This window comes from Portunus trituberculatus, chromosome 34 (assembly GCF_017591435.1).
Source record: "Portunus trituberculatus isolate SZX2019 chromosome 34, ASM1759143v1, whole genome shotgun sequence".
Taxonomy (NCBI): domain Eukaryota; kingdom Metazoa; phylum Arthropoda; class Malacostraca; order Decapoda; family Portunidae; genus Portunus; species Portunus trituberculatus.
Genome location: NC_059288.1, coordinates 5,490,060 through 5,514,316, shown reverse-complemented (window position 1 = coordinate 5,514,316; position 24,257 = coordinate 5,490,060). Strand labels below are relative to the sequence as shown.

The window sequence follows — 24,257 nt, the reverse complement described above, 5'->3', positions numbered from 1 at the left end:
GCCCTTTTGTGGAAAAAAAAAAATAAGGGTGGTAGTAGTAGTCAACCTATAGACCTAGCTGGCAATTCCACACAGGGCCACCCACACATCACACACACTCAGCATTGTCAGCGTGTGGTGAAAAGGAACAATCTCATGGACCACACTACAACATCCCAGGAGCTCAGATGCAACCTAGTGGGCCACACACACACACACCTCAAGCAGAATGACACACATAAGAGTGACTTACATTGCACCACATCTGCAGGGTTGAAGGATCAATCTTGTACAGCTGGTTGAAGTTGCAGTAGATGACAGCATCCTCCGGCAGGCCGTACTGCTTCCTGGTGGTGATGAGGATGTTCTTGGGTGGTTCCTCTCCAGTAGCTGCCTTGTTGTTCATCTGTGTGGTGGCCAGGCCATTCTGTACCAGCAGCCCATTCACCGTGGCCTGCGCTTGGCCTGTCTGGATCATGGACTATGGGAAAGGAGGATTGTTAAAGTGAATAAATGAATTACATGGTGTGTCTAAAGTGAAGTAGAAATTAGTCAGAGAGATGTGTGATGTGTCTATGAGTCAATTAGATGTGTTAGACTGAGAGATAAAAAATAAGTAGATTATGTTATCAGACACATAAGCTATGACATGTTTGGTGAAGTTTGCACCAGGTTAGCATAAGAGAAGTTTCAAGACATCTATCCCTTTCTTTTGGCTAACTCTCTCAGACCTGTCTGGGAACTAGCATCTCAGTGGACCTTTTTGTTTAATCGTTTTTGTTACCCTAGACTAAATTTCCCATTACAAAAAATGAAAAAGAAAAAAGATCAATGTCACTAAGAATGGAGCTAACTGTACATTGCAAACAGGGAGCTGCACTAGGCCTGACACCTCCTGCACCAGCCATTGTGTCCGTGCAATGCTCACCTCAATAGGAGCTGTTGAGGGGAGCTGGGCCACGGTGACAGCCACCTCCACAGACTCCTTAGTGGTGGCGGGCTTTACCATCTCCTTCACAGTAAGCACCTCGGCACTCTCAATCACTGGGTTAAGATCTGTTGTGTTGATGAGTGCCACGTTGTCCTTGAAATTGTCACTATTCAGCAGCTTGGGATTGTCCTGAGGCAAGAAAATTATGTTAGGTTCAGGGGTGACTCATTCTGTTAATGAACTTACATATACATCCTTGGTAAATAGACCAACATTGACAAAAAACTAGATCAAGGGAAAACTATATCTATGTGAAAAATTTTGTTTACCTTGGAGAAATAAATAGGGTTGAGGGAAAGCACATTCTGAGTAAAAACTCCTCTTTGTATAATCTAACCTCATGAACCTTGAATTTAATATACTGGGATCCTTTATGACACACCTCAACAAATCAAACCACTAGCTAAGATGTCACTGCCAATCACTTCCAACCTCTCACAACATACATGAGAGAGAGAGAGAGAGAGAGAGAGAGAGAGAGAGAGAGAGAGAGAGAGAGAGAGAGAGAGAGAGAGAGAGAGAGAGAGAGAGAGAGAGAGAGAGAGAGAGAGAGAGAAAATAAACGTAGAGACTGATAGAACCCCTTACCACAGACTCCAGCAGCACACGTTCCTGAAGGTGAGGGAACATATTCCTGTGATCGCCCACAAAGAAGGTGTCCGGCATGTAGGCAAGCTTCTCGCTGTACTGTGTGGCCACTCGCAGTGGGGAGGTGATGCGATCAGTGATGAGGTAGTCCATGAAGGGTGCGCCGCTGGTCCCAGGATAGCCTAACCACATCACCTAAAGGACACAGGGTCATTTTTGTAAAGGAGGTCCTGGGGTAAGGATGGTCCAGCAGGCTGTAGTGTTATTGGGGTCTTCAAGTGTGTTGTGATGATAATGATTGTTTTAACTCCTTCAGTACTGGGATCTATTTTTACCAAGAGGATGTGATTAGATTATTTTGTTGATATTAGGAAGGGTCTATGGAGGTCAGAAGATTAATGGTTAGTCTTCACTATTTTAATCCCCACACAAGTTTCTGAAGCTGTAGAAAATCACGAATAGTAAGCACAATGAATATGAAAATGTGTCATGGTACTGAAGAGGTTAAAGGTTCTAGTGGATATTACTGGGGTCTTCAAGTATGTTCAAAGTTGGAGTGATAGTGACACAGGCTCCGATGGATGTTCTGTTTATTTATTTATTTATTTTATTTATTTATTTTTTTTTTTTTGTGTGTGTGTGTGTGTGTGATTCTAGCATTTCAATAAGCTTTAGTGGATGTTATTTAGATTTTCAAATGTCATCAAGATTAGAGTGATAGTTTAACAGACTCTGGTGGATGTTTTTTGTAATTCTAGTAGTTCAAAAGGCTTTAGTGGATGTTATTGGGGCTTCTAAAGTATTTTCCATAGTTCTAAATATAAATAAACACACACACAGATAGACAGACACCACACTTGCTGTCCTGCCTCACCTGAATGGGGGCAGGGCGCAGGGCGAATATTTCATTGCGAGCTCCCTTAGTGTAGCCATTCATGTTGACCAGGATGTGGATGCCGTCCTGGTTGATGCGATCGGCGGCCTTCCCGTTGCAGGGGATCTGGGAGAGGTCAATGAAATGCTCTGCCTCCCGGGCAATCTTACTCCTGCAGGGGATGAGGTAAGGGTGTGTTATTTAGCTATTTAGAAGGTCAAAAAACATACTGAAAACAAAGTGATGATCCAGGAAAAGTAAAAGAAAAGTTGAGACAGATTTAGACTTGAAGATTGTGCTGTTTGGGAAAAGTACAAAAGAACCAGACAGGCAGACACACAGACACTGACCTGAAGGTGGTGCCATCATCAGGGCTGAGAGCATAGCAGAATATCTCCACGTTGGCCCTGTCGTGCATGCCGGGGATACTCTGCATGAGGTGGGAGGTTGGGTGGTTGCCGAAATCTGAGGAGACGTAGCCCACTCTCAGCCGACTTCCAGGTTGGACCTCTGTCGGGTACTTGTAAGGCTGCTTGTGGAGCACGTTGATCTGCAGGAGACAAAGTGTTAGGCTCACCTGTCCCACCACTGTTATATTGAAGAGACATAGTGTTTTCAATGAGCTTAGGCTCGGCTGTCCATTGCTGTTATATTGAAGCAACATAAGTGTTTTCAATGAAGTTAGGTTAGGCTCAGCTGTCCACCCCCCTTATATTGAAATGACAGTGTTTTCAATAATATTAGGTCTGGTTAGGCATCCAGATAATATCAAAATAGGGTTTGGTTACAGATTAGCATAACATCAAAATTAAATCAATATTTTCATTTGTGAGCTAGACTAGTTTTGGTTGGTTTTCAGATTCACTGCTGATCCTTCCATTCTCTACATCACCACTTGAAAACGCATCATATTGTGCCATGAAATAAGTGTCTAGAAATCAGTCAATATACACCAAATCAACAACAAAACACAAGGCAACCCAGATAAAGCACCCCACACACACACACACACACACACACACACACACACACACACACACACACACACACACACAGCCCCAGGTGAAGAGGTAGTCTAATAGGACATCATACCACACATAACCAATATACAAAAGATACAATCCACCAACACCACAACAAACAAATCCCACCAGCACATTTCTGCAGGTGTTAGTACACATCTCACCTTCTCCATGCAGAGGTTGGCATGGCGATTGGCAATGGCCCGGCGGTACTCATGGGACAGCGGGTACAGCATGGAGTGGTGGGGGTGCACGGAGGGCAGGCGGTTCCTCTCCAGCTGCTCCCCGACGATGGCCACCAGCTTCTTCATGCGAGCGTCATAGTCTGTCCAGTCACACACTATTTGCAGGCAGTGGGCGAGGTTGCAGTAGGCATCAGGGAAGTCTGGCTTTAGCTTGAGTGCCGTTCGGTAAGACTGTGGAGGAGAAAAGATGTATTAGTTAGTCAGTCTTCAGTTTGAGAGGTTTTTAGGAAGACTAACAGGAGAAAGCAAGTATTGGATAGACTGGTTAAGAGTAAAGATGAGTATTTACCTGAGTACAAATGACACTGATAGCAGAAAAATAACAGAAAACAGACAGAAGAAAGAGTAAAGAAAAAATCAATCCAATTTGAATATGAATAACAAGAAACAAGAGTAGCAAAAACTACTCACCAAGTACATATAACAATAACATGAGAGAGAGAGAGAGAGAGAGAGAGAGAGAGAGAGAGAGAGAGAGAGAGAGAGAGAGAGAGAGAGAGAGAGAGAGAGAGAGAGAGAGAGAGAGAGAGAGAGAGAGAGAGAGAGAGAGAGAGAGAGAGAGAGAGAAAATCACCCACAGAGAAATTGGCAACATACAGCAAAGAATAAACAAGATGAAGAACACCAATAACAGCAAGAACCTCACCCCCAAGTCTGTGTCTCACCTGGATGGCCTCCGGTATGTTGCCAGAGTCCTTATGGATGGAGGCAAGGTTGGAGTGAGCATCTGCGAAGGCTGGGTTGATCTGGATGGCACGAGTGTAGCACTGGAGGGCGCCCTGAATGTCCTGCATCTCCTTCAGTGTGTTGCCCATGTTACTGTCAACACACACACCACCACTTACATATACAAGAACTTCATACCATTCTAAATATAAGCACACATGTAAGTGTTACGCAAAGAGGACCAAGACATATATAAAAGTACTTCATATCTTTTTAAATGTAAGCATGTATACACACACTTACAATGTTAGGGAATTGGAATGTAAGATCCTATAGTGGTAAAGATTATCTCACACTTGTATGCTCCTTTTAAATGCGACTATACATACACATGCTCTGATAATGTTGCCCAAGATTTTGTGGTGTTACAAATGCTTATTCTCACAAAACTTCTAGGCAATTTTACATCTTTTTTACTAATCTTTCCATTTCTTTAGTGAAATATTCTAACATCAATCCTGGCTTTTCATGCAAGTTACATAAAAACATCATTAACTTATCCCTTTAATCTCGACTGCAACACATCTTCACTATCTTTCCATTTCTAGTGACCTATTCTAATATCAATCCTTGTTTTTCTATGTGAATTATATCAAAACACCACCAATTTATCCCTTTAACCTTGACAACTGGACATCTTTACCTATCTTTCCATTTCTAGTGGCCTATTCTAATATCATTCCTTGTTTTTCTATAAGAATTATATCAAAACAACATCAATTTATCCCTTTAATCTTAGATAGCTGGACATCTTTACCTATCTTTTCATTTCAGTGACTGTTCAAACGTCAAACAACCCTAAAGGAACACAAGACATCCGTTCCTTTAGCTGGACTGACCTGTAGGCATCAGCAAATGTTGGCTGGATGCGGATGGCTTCCTTGTAGTGCATGAGGGCTTCATTGAGCTTGCCCTGCTGCTGGAGGATGGAGGCAAGGTTGGAGTGAGCGGCAGCAAACTCTGGGAACACCTCCAGCGCCTTGAGGTACAGACGGGTGGCATCCTCTGTGTAGCCCTAAGGAGGAGAGGTGTTTGAGTCAGTGCACAGAGTTTTAAGTGGTTTGTGTTACTGTTCTTGTCTTTTTTTTAGCGAGATAATTTCTTTTACTTTCATGTGTGTGAATAAGTTAAAGTGTCTTTTGTGTAGCCCTGAGAAGGAATGAGGTGTTAGAGTCACAGTGCATAGAGCTTTAAGCGGTTTGTGTTAATGTTTTTGTCTTTTTTTAGTGATACCTTTTTTTTTACTTTCATGTCTGTGAATAAGTTAAGTGTCTTTTGTGTAGCCCTGAGGAGTGAGGTGTTTGAGTCACAGTGCACAGAGTTTTAAGTGGTTTGTGTTAATGTTCTTGTCATTTTTTTGGTGGAGGGGGATATTTTTTTACTTTTATGTCTGTAAACAAGTTAAGTGTTTTCTGTATAGCCCTGAGGAGGAGAGGTATTATAGTCAAACTGCATTGAGTTAAGGTGTTTCGTGTTACTGTTCTTGTCTTCTTTTTTGGTATTTTTATTTTTAATTTCATGTCTGAATAGGTAAAGTGTCCTCCATGTTCCTATGTGTTCTTGTTCCGTTCTTTGCTATTTTTTTTTTTTATTTCACATCTGTAAACAGTAAGTAATTTGTGTTCTTATATATTTTTGTCCTGTTCTTTGTTTTGGCACTTTCTAATTTCATGTCTGTAAATATCATCCAGTCTTAAAATGGGGATATCAAAGGCACTGTGTGTTACTATGTGTTTTTGTTCTGTTCTTTGGTATTTTCTTTCAAATTTCATGTTTAAGTCTTAAATCTTATCCTATCTTAAAAAAATGGTGAAGTCAAAGGGGCCTTATTTCTCTCTAATACCAGTACAGGTTCTCTAAAGTGATATCTAATGTTACATGTTCTATTCTTAATTTCTCAGTCCCCCCTGAGGAAGAATAGGGGTGTCAAGAAGGCCTCACCTGCTCTCTCTTAATATTAGCCAGGTTGTTGAGGGAGTCGGCGTGTGATGGGCAGAGTCGCAGTGCTGTGTTGTAGCACTCCTCTGCCTCGCTGACCTGAAGCCACAGAGAGGGAAGGTTAGACTCTAGTGAGGTACCAACCTATATTAAAAAATTCTTCTGTGTTGCACCTCTACTACTCTGATAAGGCTCTAGTTAATGTTACACAGGTTTTTAAGGGTGTTTCTATGTTTCCAGTGACATGTTAACAATAGTTTTATAACTATTTTAACAGGAGAAACACTCTTGAGAACCTGGTTAATAATTTCTGTAGCCTTTGAAAATAACTGTAGTGAAAGAGCAAAAGAATTTCATAATATGGATCAGTCTGATTGTACTAAAAGATAATTATATACACACTGCTAAAGGTAATGTAGCCGTGAAGTGTAGATCAATAGAAGGGGAAAACTCAACAAATAAAGAGATAAATAGACAGGGAAAAACTGTAAGTATGGAAGCAAAGACAAACAGGACCAGAAAAGTGAAGGTCCTGCATGATATAAGGTATACACACTAGCAAGAGGTGAAAGAGACAAGGAATGTATATTAAAAGGAAAAGAACTAGACAAACAAGGCTATACAGACAGAAACATGGCCAGTACAATATACACAACAAGGTATACATACACTCACCTGCCCCTTCTCCTTAAGAGCATTGGCAAGATTGCAGTAGGCATCAGGGAAATTTGGCTGCAGCTCGATGGCTCGCCGGTATGTGTCGATGGCAAGGTCAATGAGGCTGCAATACAAAGGCAGGTCTTACTTACTTACTCTCTTGGCAACCTAACAAGAAAAGGGGAAGATAAAGACTAAGAGAGCAGGTGTTACTACATTTGGCAACATAAAACAAAGAGGAAGATTTCATTACTTTCTTATTAAAAGGGGAAATCTGGCCAAGGTCAACAAAAAAGACTAAACAAAAAAGGCCACTTGGATGCTACTTCTTGAGCATGTCCAAGAGTTAGCCAAAAGAATGGAATAAATGTCTTGAAACCTACTCCCTCTTAAATGAGTTCAGGTCATGTGAAGATGGAAATACAGAAATAGGCAGGGAGTTCCAGAGTTTCATGCACCATGATATAAGCTGAAACTTTTGTCACAATGATAAAAAGTTTTTAAGTTTATGGAGGATTGTATCATGAGTAAAGGTAAGATTGTAAGGAAAGAAAAATATGAAAAATAATACTACAAATTATGTATAAGCACTGAATAGAAATATCACTAGTTTTCAGAGGTGATAATGAGTGAAAAAATTAAAGAGAATTAAATTGTGAATGAAAAAAGATAAGAAAAAAGTAATGAATAAATGAATAAATAAATAAATAAAATAAATAAATAAGTCGTTTTAAAAGACAAGAAAAGATGAACAACTAAACAGGAAACAGAATGAAGAAAAAAGCGAGGAAGACTTTTCAAACACCACAAAGACTTACCCTTGCTCATAATAGACACAGGCAAGGTTTCCATGGACGACGGCATGGTTGGGGGACAGATTCAGGGCTCGGAGGTAAGCTGCGACGGCCCTGAGGGAGGAAAGACGCACTGTTAGAATGTTACTGCCTCCCCATCATTGTGTTACTGTGTGTGTGTGTGTGTGTGTGTGTGTGTGTGTGTGTGTGTGTGTGTGTGTGTGTGTGTGTGTGTGTGTGTTCCTGACCTAGCCTTGTTTGTGTTGAGTTAAGATGAAGTTAAGATTATTTCATTGGTTCTATATTAAAGGATAATTAGTGTTGGTTTTGTATATTAAGCTACAATGTTAATGTCTGTTATGGTATATATAAATAAAATTGAGCTTTTCTGTCTCTGTCTCTGTCTCTCTCTCTCTTTCTCTCTCTCTCTCTCTCTCTCTCACACACACACACACACACACACACACACACACACACACACACACACACACACTAACAAAACATTCAATAACTCACACTAACAAAACATTCAATAACTAAACATAACAATAAACAAAACATCCTAAACTTTCTTTGAGCAATACTTAAGAACAAAACAGTTTTCAACCTCTCAATCAGATCAGGATCTTAAAAAATCAATAAGAAGAATAAATAGATAAATAAATATAACCTTTTCCTCTACCACACAAAGTACATGGTGTGTTTCAATGGACACTTAATACTATTTCTATAGCCTGTCACTTCCTACAGACAAAAACAAGATACTTTAATGAACACTATTATTTCAATCACCTATCAGAAAAATAACTTCAACTGGCAAAAATAAAATAAATAAATAAATAAAAAAAATAAATTAATTAAATAAATAAATAAATAAATAACCCACTAAAGGATATTAAAGATTTTTTTCTATCACCTGTCAATTCCAACAGACAAAACAACTGATATTTTAACGTACACAGTTCTATTTCTATCTCCTGCTAAGGACTAAAACAAGAGGTGCATTCTGATGGACACAATACTCAGCTTTTTAACCATTCCCGCAACACATCCCAGACACCCATTTTTCTGCGATAATTTCTCGATGTCCTCTTCCTGAGTGGTGATGCTGACTATGGTGTACACAACCACGCACTGGTAGTCCATCATAGGCTCTGCCCTTCCCTCACTCTCATGGTATGGGTGGCGTGTATCAGCCCAGTCTAAGATGGTACATAGTTCTCTTCACTCGGCAGGCCATCGCTACAATCACTTGCCACATCTCACTCCTGGTACCAACAAGCATCGTCGTCTGCTGCTTGTCAGATGCATGTGTTTCTGTGGCTCAAATGGTGTTTTTTGTTTTTGTGTGTGTTTCTGGTGTGCCTCTTGTCTAAGGTGTGTTTTTGTTCCAGGAATGTGTTTTGGTTTATGTGTATTTTTTTATGTGTTTTTTCGGTTGGTTTTATTACATGCTTTTTTTCTGATATTTCCCAGAAGTTTTTATTTCATCAATTCATTTTTTACTTCAGTCTTTTTCTAATGGATGCGTGTTACCACAGTGTGATTCAAGTCTTTCCTCAGCAGGCTGAGAATACAGTGTTTCCAATCACATGTTTCCAGGTACAACTTTACCAGTCTTCCCTCAGTGGACTGGCATACTGTGTTTCTAGTCATGTAATTCCTAGGACCAATTTTTCCAATTTTCCTTCATCAAGCGTTGTGTTTCCAGTCATGTGTTTCCGAGAGACACTTCTCTAGTCCTTCCACTCAACATTGTCACAAGTTCTAAGCAAGTCCCGGCACTCACTGTACTCACACGTCCTCCTGTGGCTGTCACCGCCTCCTTGCATCACCTAAAAGTCGCCTGTAACGGTACCACAGCCACCTAAGCAAGGCAAGTCTCCACACCATCACTTAACACACCCTTGGGAATGCTCCATACACTTACATCTCCTTCAGAACACCAAAGAGTGAAGGCTGGCTGACTCTCACTGACTGACTGACTGACTGAGTGGGTGCTTAAAGATACAGACTTACCATGCTTAGGGCTAAATGTGTTTGTTTGAAGTGAAAATTGTTTGTTTTCTAACAGTGTGAATTAAATGCTATGTTTGTTTTTATCTTTGCAAAAATCTAAAAATGTGTAAATTATTAGTGATTAAAAAAAAAAAAAAAAATTTTTGCCTGATACAAAACACAGACACAAACATACAAAAAAATTCACATTACAAGCTTGACTCAATCAGTAAACACACACACAATCACACCACAGTGTTCTTATAAACCTTCACATTTCCAAACAACTCCTGACAGCTGACTCATGAAGAACACCCACACACTCATTCATTACCCAAACCAAAACCAAAATGTCACCAATGAACAAACTGATGAACAAACCCATCATAACAAACTTACTCAACTTACTTCACTACTGCAGAGCAAATCATAAAAAGACACACCCAAAATATACAAGAAAGTAACTACATGAGAATATTTGAGTGGTAAGGGAATGGTAAACACACAAGATTGTATTTCAAGGTCACACTACTATACACAGGCAACACTGTAATACTCTAAACCTGAAGTCCAGCCTAGCCTGCCACTGCCGCAACACAGACAAGTACAAGTGTCGCAGCCTACACACAAAGTTATGCCACTCAGAACTCCCTGACTGCTTTGTGAAGGGTCTCGAGAAAGTTTAAGGTAAAATTTTGACTATCTCTTAAATAACTTAATGAAAAATTGTTGTGCAGGATTAAATTTTGACTATCTCTTATAAAACTTAATGAAGGATTGTAGTGCAAGTTTTCAGTAAAGTTGTGAAGGCTATCTCTTCTGAAGCTCATCAAAATTGAACAGAGCAAGGTTTTATCATAATCCTGACTTGTATGGCAGTTCCAGTTCAATAACAAATTCAATGGTTGCAGATGACAGCTTGTTTACTATATACTAATTCTGCTTACTGGGTTTTCTGAAGCTTGCTCCATTATGGTACAAGGTTAGACCATAAGCCTAATTCTTATAACACCTGAAGCTTAATCAAATATTACGGTGCTCGTTCAGGTATAAATTTTGAACACTACTAAATTTTGAATACCACCTAACATCAAATTAAAGGTAGGCTGATAGGTTTATGAATTAGTGGGAAGTTAAATTACAGCTTGGTAAAACATAGTGGCTTAGTGAAGAGCATCATTAGTATTTTGCCGTGAGCAGTCAAAGAATTCATCTATCTATCTATCTGTCTCTCTACCTCTATACCAAGCCACACAGGTGGCCTGGACAAAAGCAAAGATTCATTACCTATACATCTAATCTTAAAACCACCTAAAAAAAATAATGTATCTTGTAAAACACTTACTATTGAATGTACTGAATTTAAAACATTCATCACAACTACATCTTCAAATTTCCTGAACAAAATGTTACTCAAGTTATTCAACTACAAAAATGACAAAAGTAAAAACTGACCTCTCTCTCTCTCTCTGCAAAGCATAAGGTAATCTAACCTCTCCTAATCAAGCCACAACATTAAACAACACTCATACTGCCATACTGTATCTTACTCCTCCCTAACACCTAACCTAACCTAACTTTACCTAAATATACTAGAAAAAACATGGAGGCTTCAAAAAACCGTACAATTTCACCATAAAAAACTAATCAATAATAAAATAAAGAAGGAAAATATATCATTACCAGCTCACTACTCCATTAATCAAAAAATATACACAGGAATGATTTTTTTATGTCTACACAGCGAGGCATCCCTTCATCAATGTCCCCAGAGTATTACGCCAAGAAATATAACATTATTTAGTGGTTACATTATGATTAGCTATCCTTGACACTTTTGAGGTTAGGTTAGGTTTGGCACGGGTAAGTAAGATTAGAACAGATTAGATCAAATTACATGAGAGTAATTAGATTAGATACACGGGTAAGTTAGATTAGAACAGATTAGATCAAATTACATGAGAGTAATTAGATTAGATAAAGTTAATATTGGCTGGGATATGTGAGATAAAGTTGAGATGGGTTTGATTAGGTTAGGTTAGGGTAGATTAAAAATAAGTTAGATACACCTAATGTAATCTATCATACCTGACCCCAAAGAATAGATATAACGGCAGATTTTCACACGATTCAATATTTATCCTTTTACCTGAAAATGACGTTATATGCACGACTCTATGCCTGATTGTACGTGTCTGTGTGTCTTGAGCTGCTGCGTGCATGATACTTCGATGTGCCTCCTAAGTTGTAATTCTGAGCGAGAAAGACTCATGCAGACACACAGGTTGTAGAGCGAAGGGTAAGCTTGAGTCAAGGAGGCCTGGCTAAACACTACTTTATATCAACAAGAGTCTGCTAAGCTTAGTCAGAAGAGATAGTATTTACTGCACTATTACCAAATGACTGACTGACTGACTGCATCTCAAATCTTGCATACAAACGCTGCTCAAAGACATGCAGTGTTAGTAAGCCTCTGTTTACATCCAATGCTGCTGAGAAGAACTTGCACTTAATGTAGACAAGATTCAGAAAACCTTTACCAAGCATAATAATGACAATACTCTAGTAGTCATATGGTATACTCACTGCCACATACAGTAATAAATAGAGCTAGTAATAGTAGTAATAATAGTAACAGTAATGGTCATACAAGTCTAGCCAAAACAGAATCACTTACAACATGCCATACCTCTGAATGGGGGAAAGAGTAACAACAGTGGAGTGTATTACTGCTTGGGGGGGCAATGCATACGCCACTAACCCTAGGTAAAATAACACCAAGGACCTCACCACCAACACTGCCAAACACTCCACATGTTACATACATAGTCAAAAAAATTACATGGGGGCCAAAACTCTCACTTCACAGGACTGAACCACAAACACTTCAGCCTCAAGGTACAATTGCCATGATAGAACCCAGGAGGAGGAGGAGGAGGAGGAGGAGGAGGAGGAGGAGGAGGAGGAGGAGGAGGAGGAGGAGGAGGAGGAGGAGGAGGAGGAGGAGGAGGAGGAGGAGAAGAAGAAGAAGAAGAAGAAGAAGAAGAAGAAGAAGAAGAAGAAGAAGAAGAAGAAGAAGAAGAAGAAGAAGAAGAAGAAGAAGAAGAAGAAGAAGAAGAAGAAGAAGAAGAAGAAGAAGAAGAAGAAGAAGAAGAAGAAGAAGAAGAAGAAGAAGAAGTAAAAAGAAGAGGAGGAGGAGGAGGAGGAGGAGGGATGGTATGAATGAGAGAACTATAGAGAAAGGATTGCATTGAATAAGGTTTAAATAGAAGGAATAGCAAAGGTGAGAGACAGGGCTGCATAGAAGGAAGAGATGTATAAAATGTTAGAGGAAGAAGATGTACAAGTCACTAAGCAAACTAAATAAGTATGTGACAGAGAAGGCAACTAGTGAATAAATCTAATGTGTGTGGCAGGATGTGTGAAGAGTTGAGGAACGGAGGAAACAACAAGAGTGAATAAAAGAGAGGCAGCATGTGATCAGAGAAGAAATGAAAGGGAGGAAGTGACAAGAGTGAATAAAAGAGAGGTAACGTGAAAAGAGAAGAAACGAAAGGGAGGAAGTGACAAGAATGAATAATAAAGTGTGGTAGCAAGTGATAAGAGAAGAAACAAGTCAGGAGGCAGAGAATGCAGCACAGAAATACAAAGTTATATGAAAGAAAGACAGCACCACCACCACCACCAATACACAAAACACTGCCAGAGTTGAATAGCTGTTAAAATACTTCTTTCTGAGACTTGTCTGCTACACCACAGCTTATAATGGACAGCCTTTCATACTTTCTTTGCTCTCTGTACTGGTCACAATATACTGCCTTCAACACCTCTCTCTCTCTCCCCCTCTCCGTTAATCTGCTACACCATTTACTAGTACCCATCAAGCACTTCATTCCACCAGTGTGTGTCTGAGTGTATTGCTAAGGTATGCATATCTCTCTTTTTTTAACAGGTCTCCAATTTGCCATAGTCGAGGAATGAGACGTGTCATGAACTCCTCCTTTGCACTACTTTATCCTGTGTCAGACCTATTGAGACAGACAATAAGGGATCATATGTTATCCATCTTGAACTTCTTGGGTTAAGCTTCAATATATTCCTCTCTTTCTTTCTCTTTCTTTTTTTTTTTTTTTTGCTTTGGTTTGTTGTTGGTTTTATATTCATCATTATTATTATTCAAAGTTGTTGTTTTTACAGTCATGCCTCATTTATTGTGGTTATTGCCTTTTATTTTAGTTTAATAGTCCTAATTAATAGTTTTATGAGCATATGACAAAGTTTTGCATACTCAGTGAGAAATGCCAAGACCAAACAGTTACTGGTGCTAAGGACAAAAAATCTTCTACCATAGCAAGGGGACAAAACAAACACACACCAATCAGACAGACAGACGGATGGACAGACGAAAAAAAAAAGAGAAGGCAACTTTCCAACATTCAATTACTTGCAGAAATCATTGGAAAAGAATAAAATAACTGATACAAACGTGAAAGAATTGAAATGAACCAAATCACTCGTCATTCCCCATAGCAAAATGTCTTGCAAACACACACAACACATGCCAAGTGCACACAAGCACACACGAACGCACGCACGCACACGCGCGCACACACACACGAATGCACGCACGCACTCACGCACGCACACACACACACATACACTCTTCTTTACTTTTACTTTTGCTTTCCTGTGTGTGTGTGTGTGTGTGTGTGTGTGTGTGTGTGTGTGTGTGTGTGTGTGTGTGTGTGTGTGTGTGTGCATTTGTCTTCTAAATAGGATCCGTTTAGAACACAAGTGACTTAGCAAGATATAAACAAGAGACAAAACACTGTGCTTCTCAATTTTCAAGACAGAATGACATAAATAAAGGAAGGACAATAAACAAATGTAAAGAAGGAAAGGAACAATGAAACCCAAATGAACTCAACAAACATTCCATAAAATTTTCACTTTCAACAACAAATCACACACACACACACACACACACACACACACACACACACACACCACTGACACCACTCATAAAAATAAATTGATAAAAAGCAATTTCAATAAATGTTCATCTGCTTTTCACTATTTCACTCTCTGCTGCTCCCTGCTTCCTTTACCACCACCACCACCTACTACTACTACTTCACTGCTGACCACCACCATCAACCCCACCACTACTGTTTCACTGCTAACCACTATCACTACTTTTGTTTAACTGCTGACCACCATCACCACTGCTTCTGCTTCACTGCTGAATACTATCACCACCACCACCACTACCATAAAACTGTGTCTGTGTCTATTTATCTGTAGTAACTCTTCTCAATACAGATCATACATTTACAATAACAAGAATTGTTTTTACATAATAGTGAAATATTGGAGTTTTATTGTGTGATTTTAAAACTTTTAATGTTTTTTCCCCTTTCAATGTCAGAGTGGCAATTTTAAGACAATGAACTTTAATTGAAGAAAGAGACTCTGAATGTATTTTTCCCCTAGGATAAATAAAATAGTGTTGTTTAGCTAGATTTACGAAAGAATACAAACATTTTTTTAGGAAGACAAGTGGAGATATGTTTCTTTTTAGGATAAAAGAAAAAAGGTTTAGTGAATCACTTCAGGGAGTCATGAGTGTGAAAAGTGGCATCTGGCAAATTAATAAACAAAACAAGCATTTCTCAATCATTTTCTATGGATGACTAGTTTTTTGCAGGATAAATAAAAAAAAAAAAATAAAAAAAGGAAAAAAGCTATACTATTTCATCACTTCTGGGGATAATAAGTCTGTGAGGTGTGGCATCTCTGATTTTATGATGAACACAAACATTTACCTAATGGACACTGACTCACAACCACCACTTGCTGCAAGTCACCAAAGCAAGGCCAGATCAGAGCCAATACAGTGAGTCAGTCAGCAGTGGTGGTGGTACATCCCTCTCCGTCCCTCAATCCCCCTCACCTCTCAGACCAGCATAAGAGGACAAATGCAGCTAAACATCAAGACACTTAGTCAAACGTCACTATGTGCTACTGACCATATGGACACACACTTACCTTGTTGCCTTGCTCTACACACTACACTCAAATGATGGACAGGAAAAGGGAGAGGTCTAGTCTAATACACATGCTTGTTCCCTTCACACTCACACACACACACACACACACACACACACACACACACACACACACAGACAAGCAACATCGATAAAGTAGTGAAACATCATCTCACATTACCTGTCAAAAATGCGTGCCTCCTTCAGCACATTGCCAAGGTTGATATAGGCGTCCAGGAAGTTTGGGTCGAGGGCCACGGCCTTCTCAAAGTGGTGTATTGCCAGCCAGATCTCACCCTGCGCATTGAAGACGCACCCCAGGTTGCTCCAGGCCACAGCAAAGTCCGGCCTGGTCTCGATGGCCTTGAGATAGCACGCCTGGTCCATAGAGGAAGGAGGATAAGGCCAGATCAGAGGCTGCCGGGGAACGTGTGGGGTCTCGCCCTACACGCTCGCCTAGTGCGCCGCTGCCTAGAACGCTCGCCTGCGCTATGACCTTCTTGCCTGGGCTGATGGGTGCGGGGGCGTCGCCAAGACATCGTCAAGTTAAGCCTCGAGAAATTTGCCGTAGTTTAAGAGTGATGGCGTGACTGTTACTCCGCGCCAGCCCATGAGCGGTGACAAAGAGAGGGTCCGCCCTACTGCGTACCCGCTTCTTGCCCTATGGCCCTACGCGTGCGCTGCCCTGAAATTTCTGGTATCATCTGAGATCATGAAATGTGTCAGCCTCCAACAGTTATTAGGCAACCCAAGGCATTATTTCTTCTTTTTCTCCCATTGTGAAAGTGTTCCCCCCATTGAGTTAGTTGCTTAAGGACCCATGAAGCAGCTGGTCTGTTTCGGAGGCTAACTGAGTTTCCTGAGAAGGGCGCTAAGTCTAAAAATTCTGTTTAGCTGCCACATAAACATAACCATACCTGAAGAGAGACGCGTGAACCAACACAGAGAACTTTCCTTCAGCTTTCCCTCAATATACAAACCCTTAAGAGGCGCATCCTGGCAGGTCCACCTACATCTTAAGTGTCCACGAATTACGAAGGAGGCTTCTTCATTCAAGACGACCTCTGGAGAGGAGTAGGGCTGTACAGCCTCAACATCTAATACGACCAAGGGAAGAAAAGTAAAAACAAAGGTAATTAGTGTGTCTGGCAGTAAGAACTCTGGTCACGGTTCTACACCAGGATGCTTGGGGTTTCTCGACGGTAAGCAGTGTTTGTTTACCTGGTCTTGACCTTAATAAGTCTCGGGGCAACAATGCAGCCGTGACATCTCAAAAGCTGGACTCAAAGAGTGCCGTCTCTAGTTAAGTGTTACTCTGAGGCACAGACAGTTCCCAAGACAGCAATCTAGCACAGGAATCGGGACTTGAGGCCGAGGACAAGCATGGTGACAACATTTAACAGGAAATCCCAAGCATCAAGGTCAATTTCTTCATAGTTCAGAAACTCAAGATACAAATCTGCATCTCTATTTTCACGGATTAAGGGGAACTATTGACAAAGTCTGAGATGAAATGATATGAATGGCAGGAACCTCGAGGAACTTCTGTGCCTGGTCTTTGCCGCACAGACCAATGTGACAAACCAGCAAAACAAAACTTGTTCTTTGAAACTGAGTAAGGTCGGAGCCAATCAGTGATATATATTAAAAAAAAAAACTGCTGCAATGCTAGAAAGCAAACATGTGTGACGCAACCCTCCAGCCCTCTGGGATGAGGCTCGGACAAGTTCGAGCGACAAAATGGGTGCGCCAAGAGGCACACCAAACACTTGAATGCTGAACAAAACACCCTCAACCTTCCCTTGGCACAAAATTTTCACTTGTCTCCCTGAGGACTGAATAATTCTGCTAGCGCTGCCGTGTGTTGAGCAAGACTTGGCGGCTGGGGGCACAAGCCTGGCTCAACGGGGGGTGGAGCCTCGCGGGTCTAGGGCGCAGACCCTCTATCAACCTCCACAGGTCTTCACACGGGCCACAAAACCCATCAACGCGAGTGTGTTCGGTACGCGGGCGCAGAGACACGGCACTGAGGGAGGGCCACATATTGACTGGCTGACTGTGACCCAATGGGGCTGCATGACATGACAGACAGAACTGGCGTCTCCGTCCATGCCGTGCCTCTCGGTGTTACGCATCATCACCACATTGGCCAGGACTCCCCACCTTGCCAGTTCCAGGAAAAGTTGCAACATAACTCCTGTGAGATGTGTGACTCTAGTTCCTCAAGGTTTAATCTGAGAGTTCGAGGTGCTAATCATATTCCCATCCACAGATCAGGTCAAGGAGGGCAAGGAAAGATCTAATAGGTGAGGGTGTGGAATGTATGTCTACCAGCAAATCTGACAAGTTCTTTAGTTCCTCAAGTACAACAGTGGCTACTCATGCTTCCAAAACAAGTGGAAATGGAAGTGAATCAGCCCTCTATCCAATATGTCCATTCTTCCCAAATTGCAAGAGGAGGAGTGACAGAGAAGTGAAGTGTCCTCAACTGTACGTACTGATCCCCAAGTGGCACCAATAGCTACACTCCTCAAAGACTGAGCATCAAGAGGATAGATTCAACGACAGACAGAGTCATCTACGTGGAGAGTGGAGGAGAGAAGACAAGGTGACAATACAAGTTAGGTCAAATCAACTGCAATTTTGTGTTAGCAAAAGGATGGAGGAATGAGGCAGGGAAAGAGAAACTAGATAAAACTACTCTTGTTCCTTGCTGGGACAGAGAGGGAGAGAAAGAGATAGGGGAAGAGAAAAGGATAAGGAAGGAGGGCAACACTATTGGGAGAGGAAGGGCTAATGCTGCAGATGGTGGCGTGGTAATCAGAAAGGCAAGACGTCAAACAGGCCTCAGGTGTTGGAGACGGTACATACCTTTGCTTCATCCAATCTTCCCAACGCCTTCAAGAGGTTACCCAGGTCACTCCTCACACAGTACAGCTCCTGAAAGGGAGAACAGACAGTAATACATGCAGATACTGATAATAGACATTATGAAATCAACACAAGCAGCAAAAGAGGTGGATAATTATTGCAAAATGCCTCTATCTGTCTTCCTATATAATACAGCTTCTCAAGGGAACAACAAACAGTAAGACAAGGAAACAATAATAAACAAGTGTGTTCTGAATACACCTAATGTTTCAGTGCAGCATTGAAACCCCAGTGCAGATAATAAATGAATCAATGCACTGTTTAGCCAGACACACACGAGAGTAATTCTGAATGAGTCCTGTGTTTTAGTACATAATGAAGGTTACAGTGCACAAAGTGGATGAATACATTACTTGGTTAATAAACAAAGGCAATTCTAGATGTGTCTCAATATTTAGTGCTTTGATGAAGGATGCACTGTGACTGCACACTACAAATGAATCAAAAGACTAGTAAATTCCATTGTTTTAGTGCAGTGAAGGTTAAAGTGCACACAATAAATAGAACTTAGCAGTTCTAGATGTGTCTCAACATTTAATGCAGTGCACACAGGTTCATCAACATATCAGTGACACAATCAGACTTGGTGACTCACTGGGTTGTATTGCAGGGCCGACACATACGCCTGCACTGCTTGTTCCATGTCGTTGGCGGCGACAAGGGCGGCGGCAAGGTTGATATAGCCGTCAATGAAGTCTGGCTTGAGCCTAACTGCATGCCTGTAGTTCTCCAAAGCTTCCTGTACAGACATGGGAGGAAAACATCATTACCATCACCCACAAGGCAAAGCAGTGTGTGAAGGAGGAGAACAAGATAAATATTAGGAGAGTGTTATGAGAATGTTGATGACAGTAGGGAAGGTAAGAAGGGAGAGTGTACAAATTAAGAGAAAAACATCATGATGTAATAAACGGCAAGGCAATGCAGTGTGTAGAGGAAGAGACCAGGGTAAACATTAGGATATGAGACAGTGCACCATTAGAGAAACACATTATTATTTAGTGATTAAAGACAGGGATGAACATTAGGAAAAACAAGAGGGGACAGTGTATTAATTTAAAGACAAACATAATTATTTGGACCATGGTAAGGCAAAGAACGAGACAAGAATAAACATTAAGAGTTATGAGAACGTTGGATGACTAGTTGATGTTTGAAGACCAGGATGAACATTAGGGAAAAGACAAGGGACAGTGAATCAATTGAGAGAAAAAGATCATTAATATACAAGACAATGAAATGCGTGGAGCAAGAGAACAAGATAAACATTAGGAAAGCTATGAGAATGTTAAGGGGAACAGTGCACCATTACAACACAAAGGGCTGAGTGATCTTGCTTACCTGGAGCTGTCCTCTCTCCTTGTACACATTGCCCAGGTTACTGTAGGCCTCAGCTAGCATAGGGTTCTGCTTGATGGCCAACATGGAGAAGTGGGCAGACCTGGCAGGGCAGACATACACACACACTTAGACTAACCACACATTCACCTCCACTACAGCTTAATCTCTTCAGTATAGGGTGCATTTTCATATTCATTCTGGTTACTATTTGATGATTTTAAACAGCTTCAGAAACATATGTTGGGATTAAAATGGTTAAGATTCTGGTCATTATTCTTCTGACCTCAATAGACTCTTCCTAATGTAAATAAAATTGTCTAATCACACCCAAAAATCAAGGTAAAACTGTGTCTCAGTATTGAAGGGATTAAATGCCCAAAACTGTCCATGCTCTTAAGATACTAGATAATGAACAGAGAGAGAAGGGATACTATGAGATTACTCCCCTCCCGTAAACCACAACTAGGTGAACACACACACACACACACACACACACACACACACACACACACACACACACACACAGACAGACTGATACCACCTAAGTGATTAACTAGGACAGTTTTCTAGTCTTTAGCCTTCCCCCTTTCTCTTTTGTATATTTTCAGTATGTATCATTATTATTCCTATCATTATAATTATCATCATCATTACACTCACTTGTCCAGCCTGCGGCATTGGAAGTGTATTGAGGACAGCAGCAGCAGCACGGCAGTGTTGGAAGGGTCCTGGCGCCACAGCTGCATGCAATGTTTCTCGGCATTCTCATAGTCACCTGTCTGGTACTCCCGGTGGGCCAACTCTGCCAGGCCTGGGGATCATACACATTAGGTTAGGTTAGGTTAGGATAGCTCCAAGTGTCACAGGTCCAAAGAAGAAGAAGACGAGGTCAGGTTAGGTAAGGTTAAGGTTACAAGGTTATAAAGTTTGACTTCCAGATAGGAGGTACTCAAAATACCTCCTTTAGCCAGTAAAATCCGGTATAAAATATGTATGCCTGACCAGATGTTGTGTCAATATAGTGGTATAACACAATACAGACACATGCATTTCATACATTCACACGATACATACATACATACAAACATGCTAGTAACTTAATCGCGTTCCTTCCGCCCTGCCGTGAAACTCTACGCGTTATGTTGTGTATATAGGAGAGGAAACGAGTCAGTGTAATATTTGTGGATAATCAAAAAGCATACATCAATTAACCATACATAACTTCACGAGCACTGTAGTTTGTAACAAAATAAAGACAGACAAATAAATAAAGAAAGAAAGAACATGCGCCAAATAATTCCTATGATACGGATGCGGATATTAAATTCATTATATACGTGTGGATACATATATAGAGGATTCAGATGTCGTAGATGTCAACTATACATGACCACACTCACCACATACACCACACCACACCACTACTCATACCCCCGTGCCCTTGTCCCCAAACACAATACACCCCACACCAACGCACACATACACACCACACGCACCCAAGCCACATCACACCACTCATCACACCACCACACATCACCTTGATAGCTATACTGTACTGCAGATTGTGGAGTAGCCGTCATCTTCATCATTAACCCCTAATACCACATAACACACGGTTGGGAGAGGCTGGGAGAGGCTGGGAAAGAGAGGTGGAGAGTCTAGAACATGGAGGCAAGACTGAGGGAGAAGGGAGACCAAATTTTGACGTCATAAAATAGTTGAGTGTGTAGACATTTATTTTAGGGATCTTTATTTCTCTTCATTTCTCAGTTTTTCAGTTTCGTAATACTAGTTTTTCGTTGGTTTTGGGTTCAAAGAGTTTATTTAATGTAGTTTTTAATGCGTAAGGAAGTTATAAGCTCAAATTTGACGTATTGTAAAGTTCATCTCCAGTCAGTTGCCATTAACCTCCATTATGTGTTTTTCCCGCTTGATTTCCCTCACCCAGATTCCCTAATGGCGATTTTCCTTGGGATTATTACAGATTAGTTAATTTTTAGTTACATGGCGGCTAATACGGTATTTTGTTCATGGCAAGTCACCAAACCACATCCTAGATTCAGTTTTCATATCCCTTCCTCCCTTATTTGGCCTTATTCGCGGTTATTTATCTCATTTTCCGGCCTCACTGCCTTATTCAATAGTTTAGTTTATATTTATTTTGCTTATATATTGTTGTCATTGCCTTCGTTTGTTAATTAAAATAAATTTCATTATTATTTTCCACGAGGTATGTTGCGATACGGCCAAGTTGTGAATTAATAACATGCAAATCGTCTTGTAAACTCATGACTCTTGAGCTCAACTTATTTATTTGGAGAAACTTTAATTCCCAAGGATTGTTGAGTTATCTCTCCTTGTCCTACAAATGATGTAAAGGAGGTGGCGGAGCTTCCATGACGTGCGTGGCGGAAAAGAGGACATGTGGCAACGTCGCCTAGCCTCGCACCATGCATACCTCTATCACGAGGCACAAAAAGGTAAAAATAAAAACATAAATAAATAAACAAAGGAAGAAATTAAGAGATGAAGAAATGGAACACAAACGGAAGCTACAAAATAAACATCGATGATTATTGACTTAGTAATCGAGGTGTCGTTATTTATGCGTGTAATTGTGAAATATTATAATTATCGTTTTTTTTTTTGTACATATATAATTACACCCAGTATTCGCAATGAAGAGTTGTAATACAATAATGTGTAATATATGTAGTTAAAATGTTTAAAATAGTTAATCGATTGGTAGATTAGTGACTTAAGGTAATGTAATGTATATCATAATCCCCGTACCCTAAATGGAGAAGAACGTACTTCAATCACTATAAAATAAAGAATAAGCACGGAAACATCTTAAATACTGAAAATTGTCACCCTTGAAATACAAAAAAGACAAAGACACTAACAAAAACACAGAAAAATGAATCCTCTCTCCCTCTTCCGGACTTAAAAAAAAAAAAAAAAAAAAAAAAAATCATACCCTAACCGCCACAGACCCGTACCTGCCCCACACCAATTTCCACGAACCACAGCACACAACAAAACAAGAATCACCAATCATATAGAGAACACGTACCAATGGTGGCTATATGGTGCACATTCCCATTGGCGGCTTGGTTACTCTTCACCACCATCTTGACAGAGTCCGTGTTGGAGACTTGTTGTGTGTTTTGCGACATTTTCCTCCCTTGCTGCGAGGAGAATGGAGCTAAGAGGGAGGCGAATAAACAGTTACCCTCCTCCTCTGAGCTCAGGAAGGGAGTGCGGCTCGGTGATGTGACGTGCTCTGCAAAAATCGATGGGGAAAGCTAAGGGGTGGAGCTCTAGGAAGGCGTGGCATGCATGAGACTTTCACCCTTAGGAAGTCAACCAATAAAGTCCAAAGTCCTTGTGTACTCCCACATCGCCATTGGCTTGTCCAATACCTCTATACAAATTCCTGCTATTTTCATCCCACGGCATTGATCGCTTATTACCGGTTCGTCACTCTTGGCCTATAGTGTGGATTATTTGAGTACTAATTATGGTTCGTTGTACCAAAAAATAGCTGGAAATTTCCACTGCATTGTCTGATACGCAGGAAGCTAGCGCAGGACAAATAAACTTAGCAGGTCTTGTTAGATGCACAATTCCACCGCCATATTTTCTGCCAAACCTCATCTATTTGATCTTTATTTCTTCTTCTGTCGTCCTATTACACTAGCTAATGCTCATTTCTCCACCCCACCTTTGTCTTATCCCCAGTGTGAGACGTGTATCATTGGAAAGAGTGGAATGTGGCACCATACTTCTCTTATTTCAATCTGGCACTCTGCAGCAGTACATTCTGTTGTATTGAATTAAAGAATGGGATCAAATGTGCCTTCTTTCTGAAATAACTCAATGATATATGTCTATTGAGAGAGAGAGAGAGAGAGAGAGAGAGAGAGAGAGAGAGAGAGAGAGAGAGAGATTACACACACACACACACACACAATCTTATAACAATGAAATACCCAGGTATACTCGATCCTTTCCTCTGCTTCACTCCACCTTTGCCTTTTCTCCTCTCCCTCCAAGTTTCCCACTGAAGTCTGCTGTGAGAAACATGGAGGGATAAATAAGTAAATGTGTGTAAATTAGTTAC

At 40.7% G+C, this 24,257-nt stretch overlaps 1 protein-coding gene across 4 annotated transcripts in view; it reads right to left on the bottom strand.

The window, feature by feature from the left end:
• Positions 1-23,608, bottom strand: part of LOC123512718 (UDP-N-acetylglucosamine--peptide N-acetylglucosaminyltransferase 110 kDa subunit-like) — a 26,351-nt gene extending 2,743 nt beyond the window's left edge. Inside the window, exons 1-18 of one of the 4 annotated variants that reach the window (XM_045269271.1) lie at positions 23,557-23,608; positions 23,208-23,417; positions 20,792-20,942; positions 20,132-20,231; positions 19,386-19,529; positions 18,731-18,799; positions 16,041-16,237; positions 7,839-7,928; positions 7,033-7,144; positions 6,367-6,462; positions 5,265-5,440; positions 4,365-4,518; positions 3,619-3,870; positions 2,783-2,982; positions 2,433-2,604; positions 1,559-1,753; positions 908-1,099; positions 233-460 (exon numbers count right to left, since the gene is read on the bottom strand). In XM_045269271.1, coding sequence (XP_045125206.1) covers positions 233-460; positions 908-1,099; positions 1,559-1,753; positions 2,433-2,604; positions 2,783-2,982; positions 3,619-3,870; positions 4,365-4,518; positions 5,265-5,440; positions 6,367-6,462; positions 7,033-7,144; positions 7,839-7,928; positions 16,041-16,237; positions 18,731-18,799; positions 19,386-19,529; positions 20,132-20,231; positions 20,792-20,942; positions 23,208-23,417; positions 23,557-23,593 — 2,775 coding nt within the window. In that variant the 5' untranslated portion in view covers positions 23,594-23,608. Of the gene's footprint in view, positions 1-232; positions 461-907; positions 1,100-1,558; positions 1,754-2,432; positions 2,605-2,782; positions 2,983-3,618; positions 3,871-4,364; positions 4,519-5,264; positions 5,441-6,366; positions 6,463-7,032; positions 7,145-7,838; positions 7,929-16,040; positions 16,238-16,839; positions 16,957-18,730; positions 18,800-19,385; positions 19,530-20,131; positions 20,232-20,791; positions 20,943-21,668; positions 21,825-23,207; positions 23,418-23,556 lie in introns of those variants that run through there. The other 3 variants (XM_045269272.1, XM_045269273.1, XM_045269274.1) reach the window with 3 other exon arrangements.
• Between the last annotated feature and the right edge of the window lie 649 nt (positions 23,609-24,257).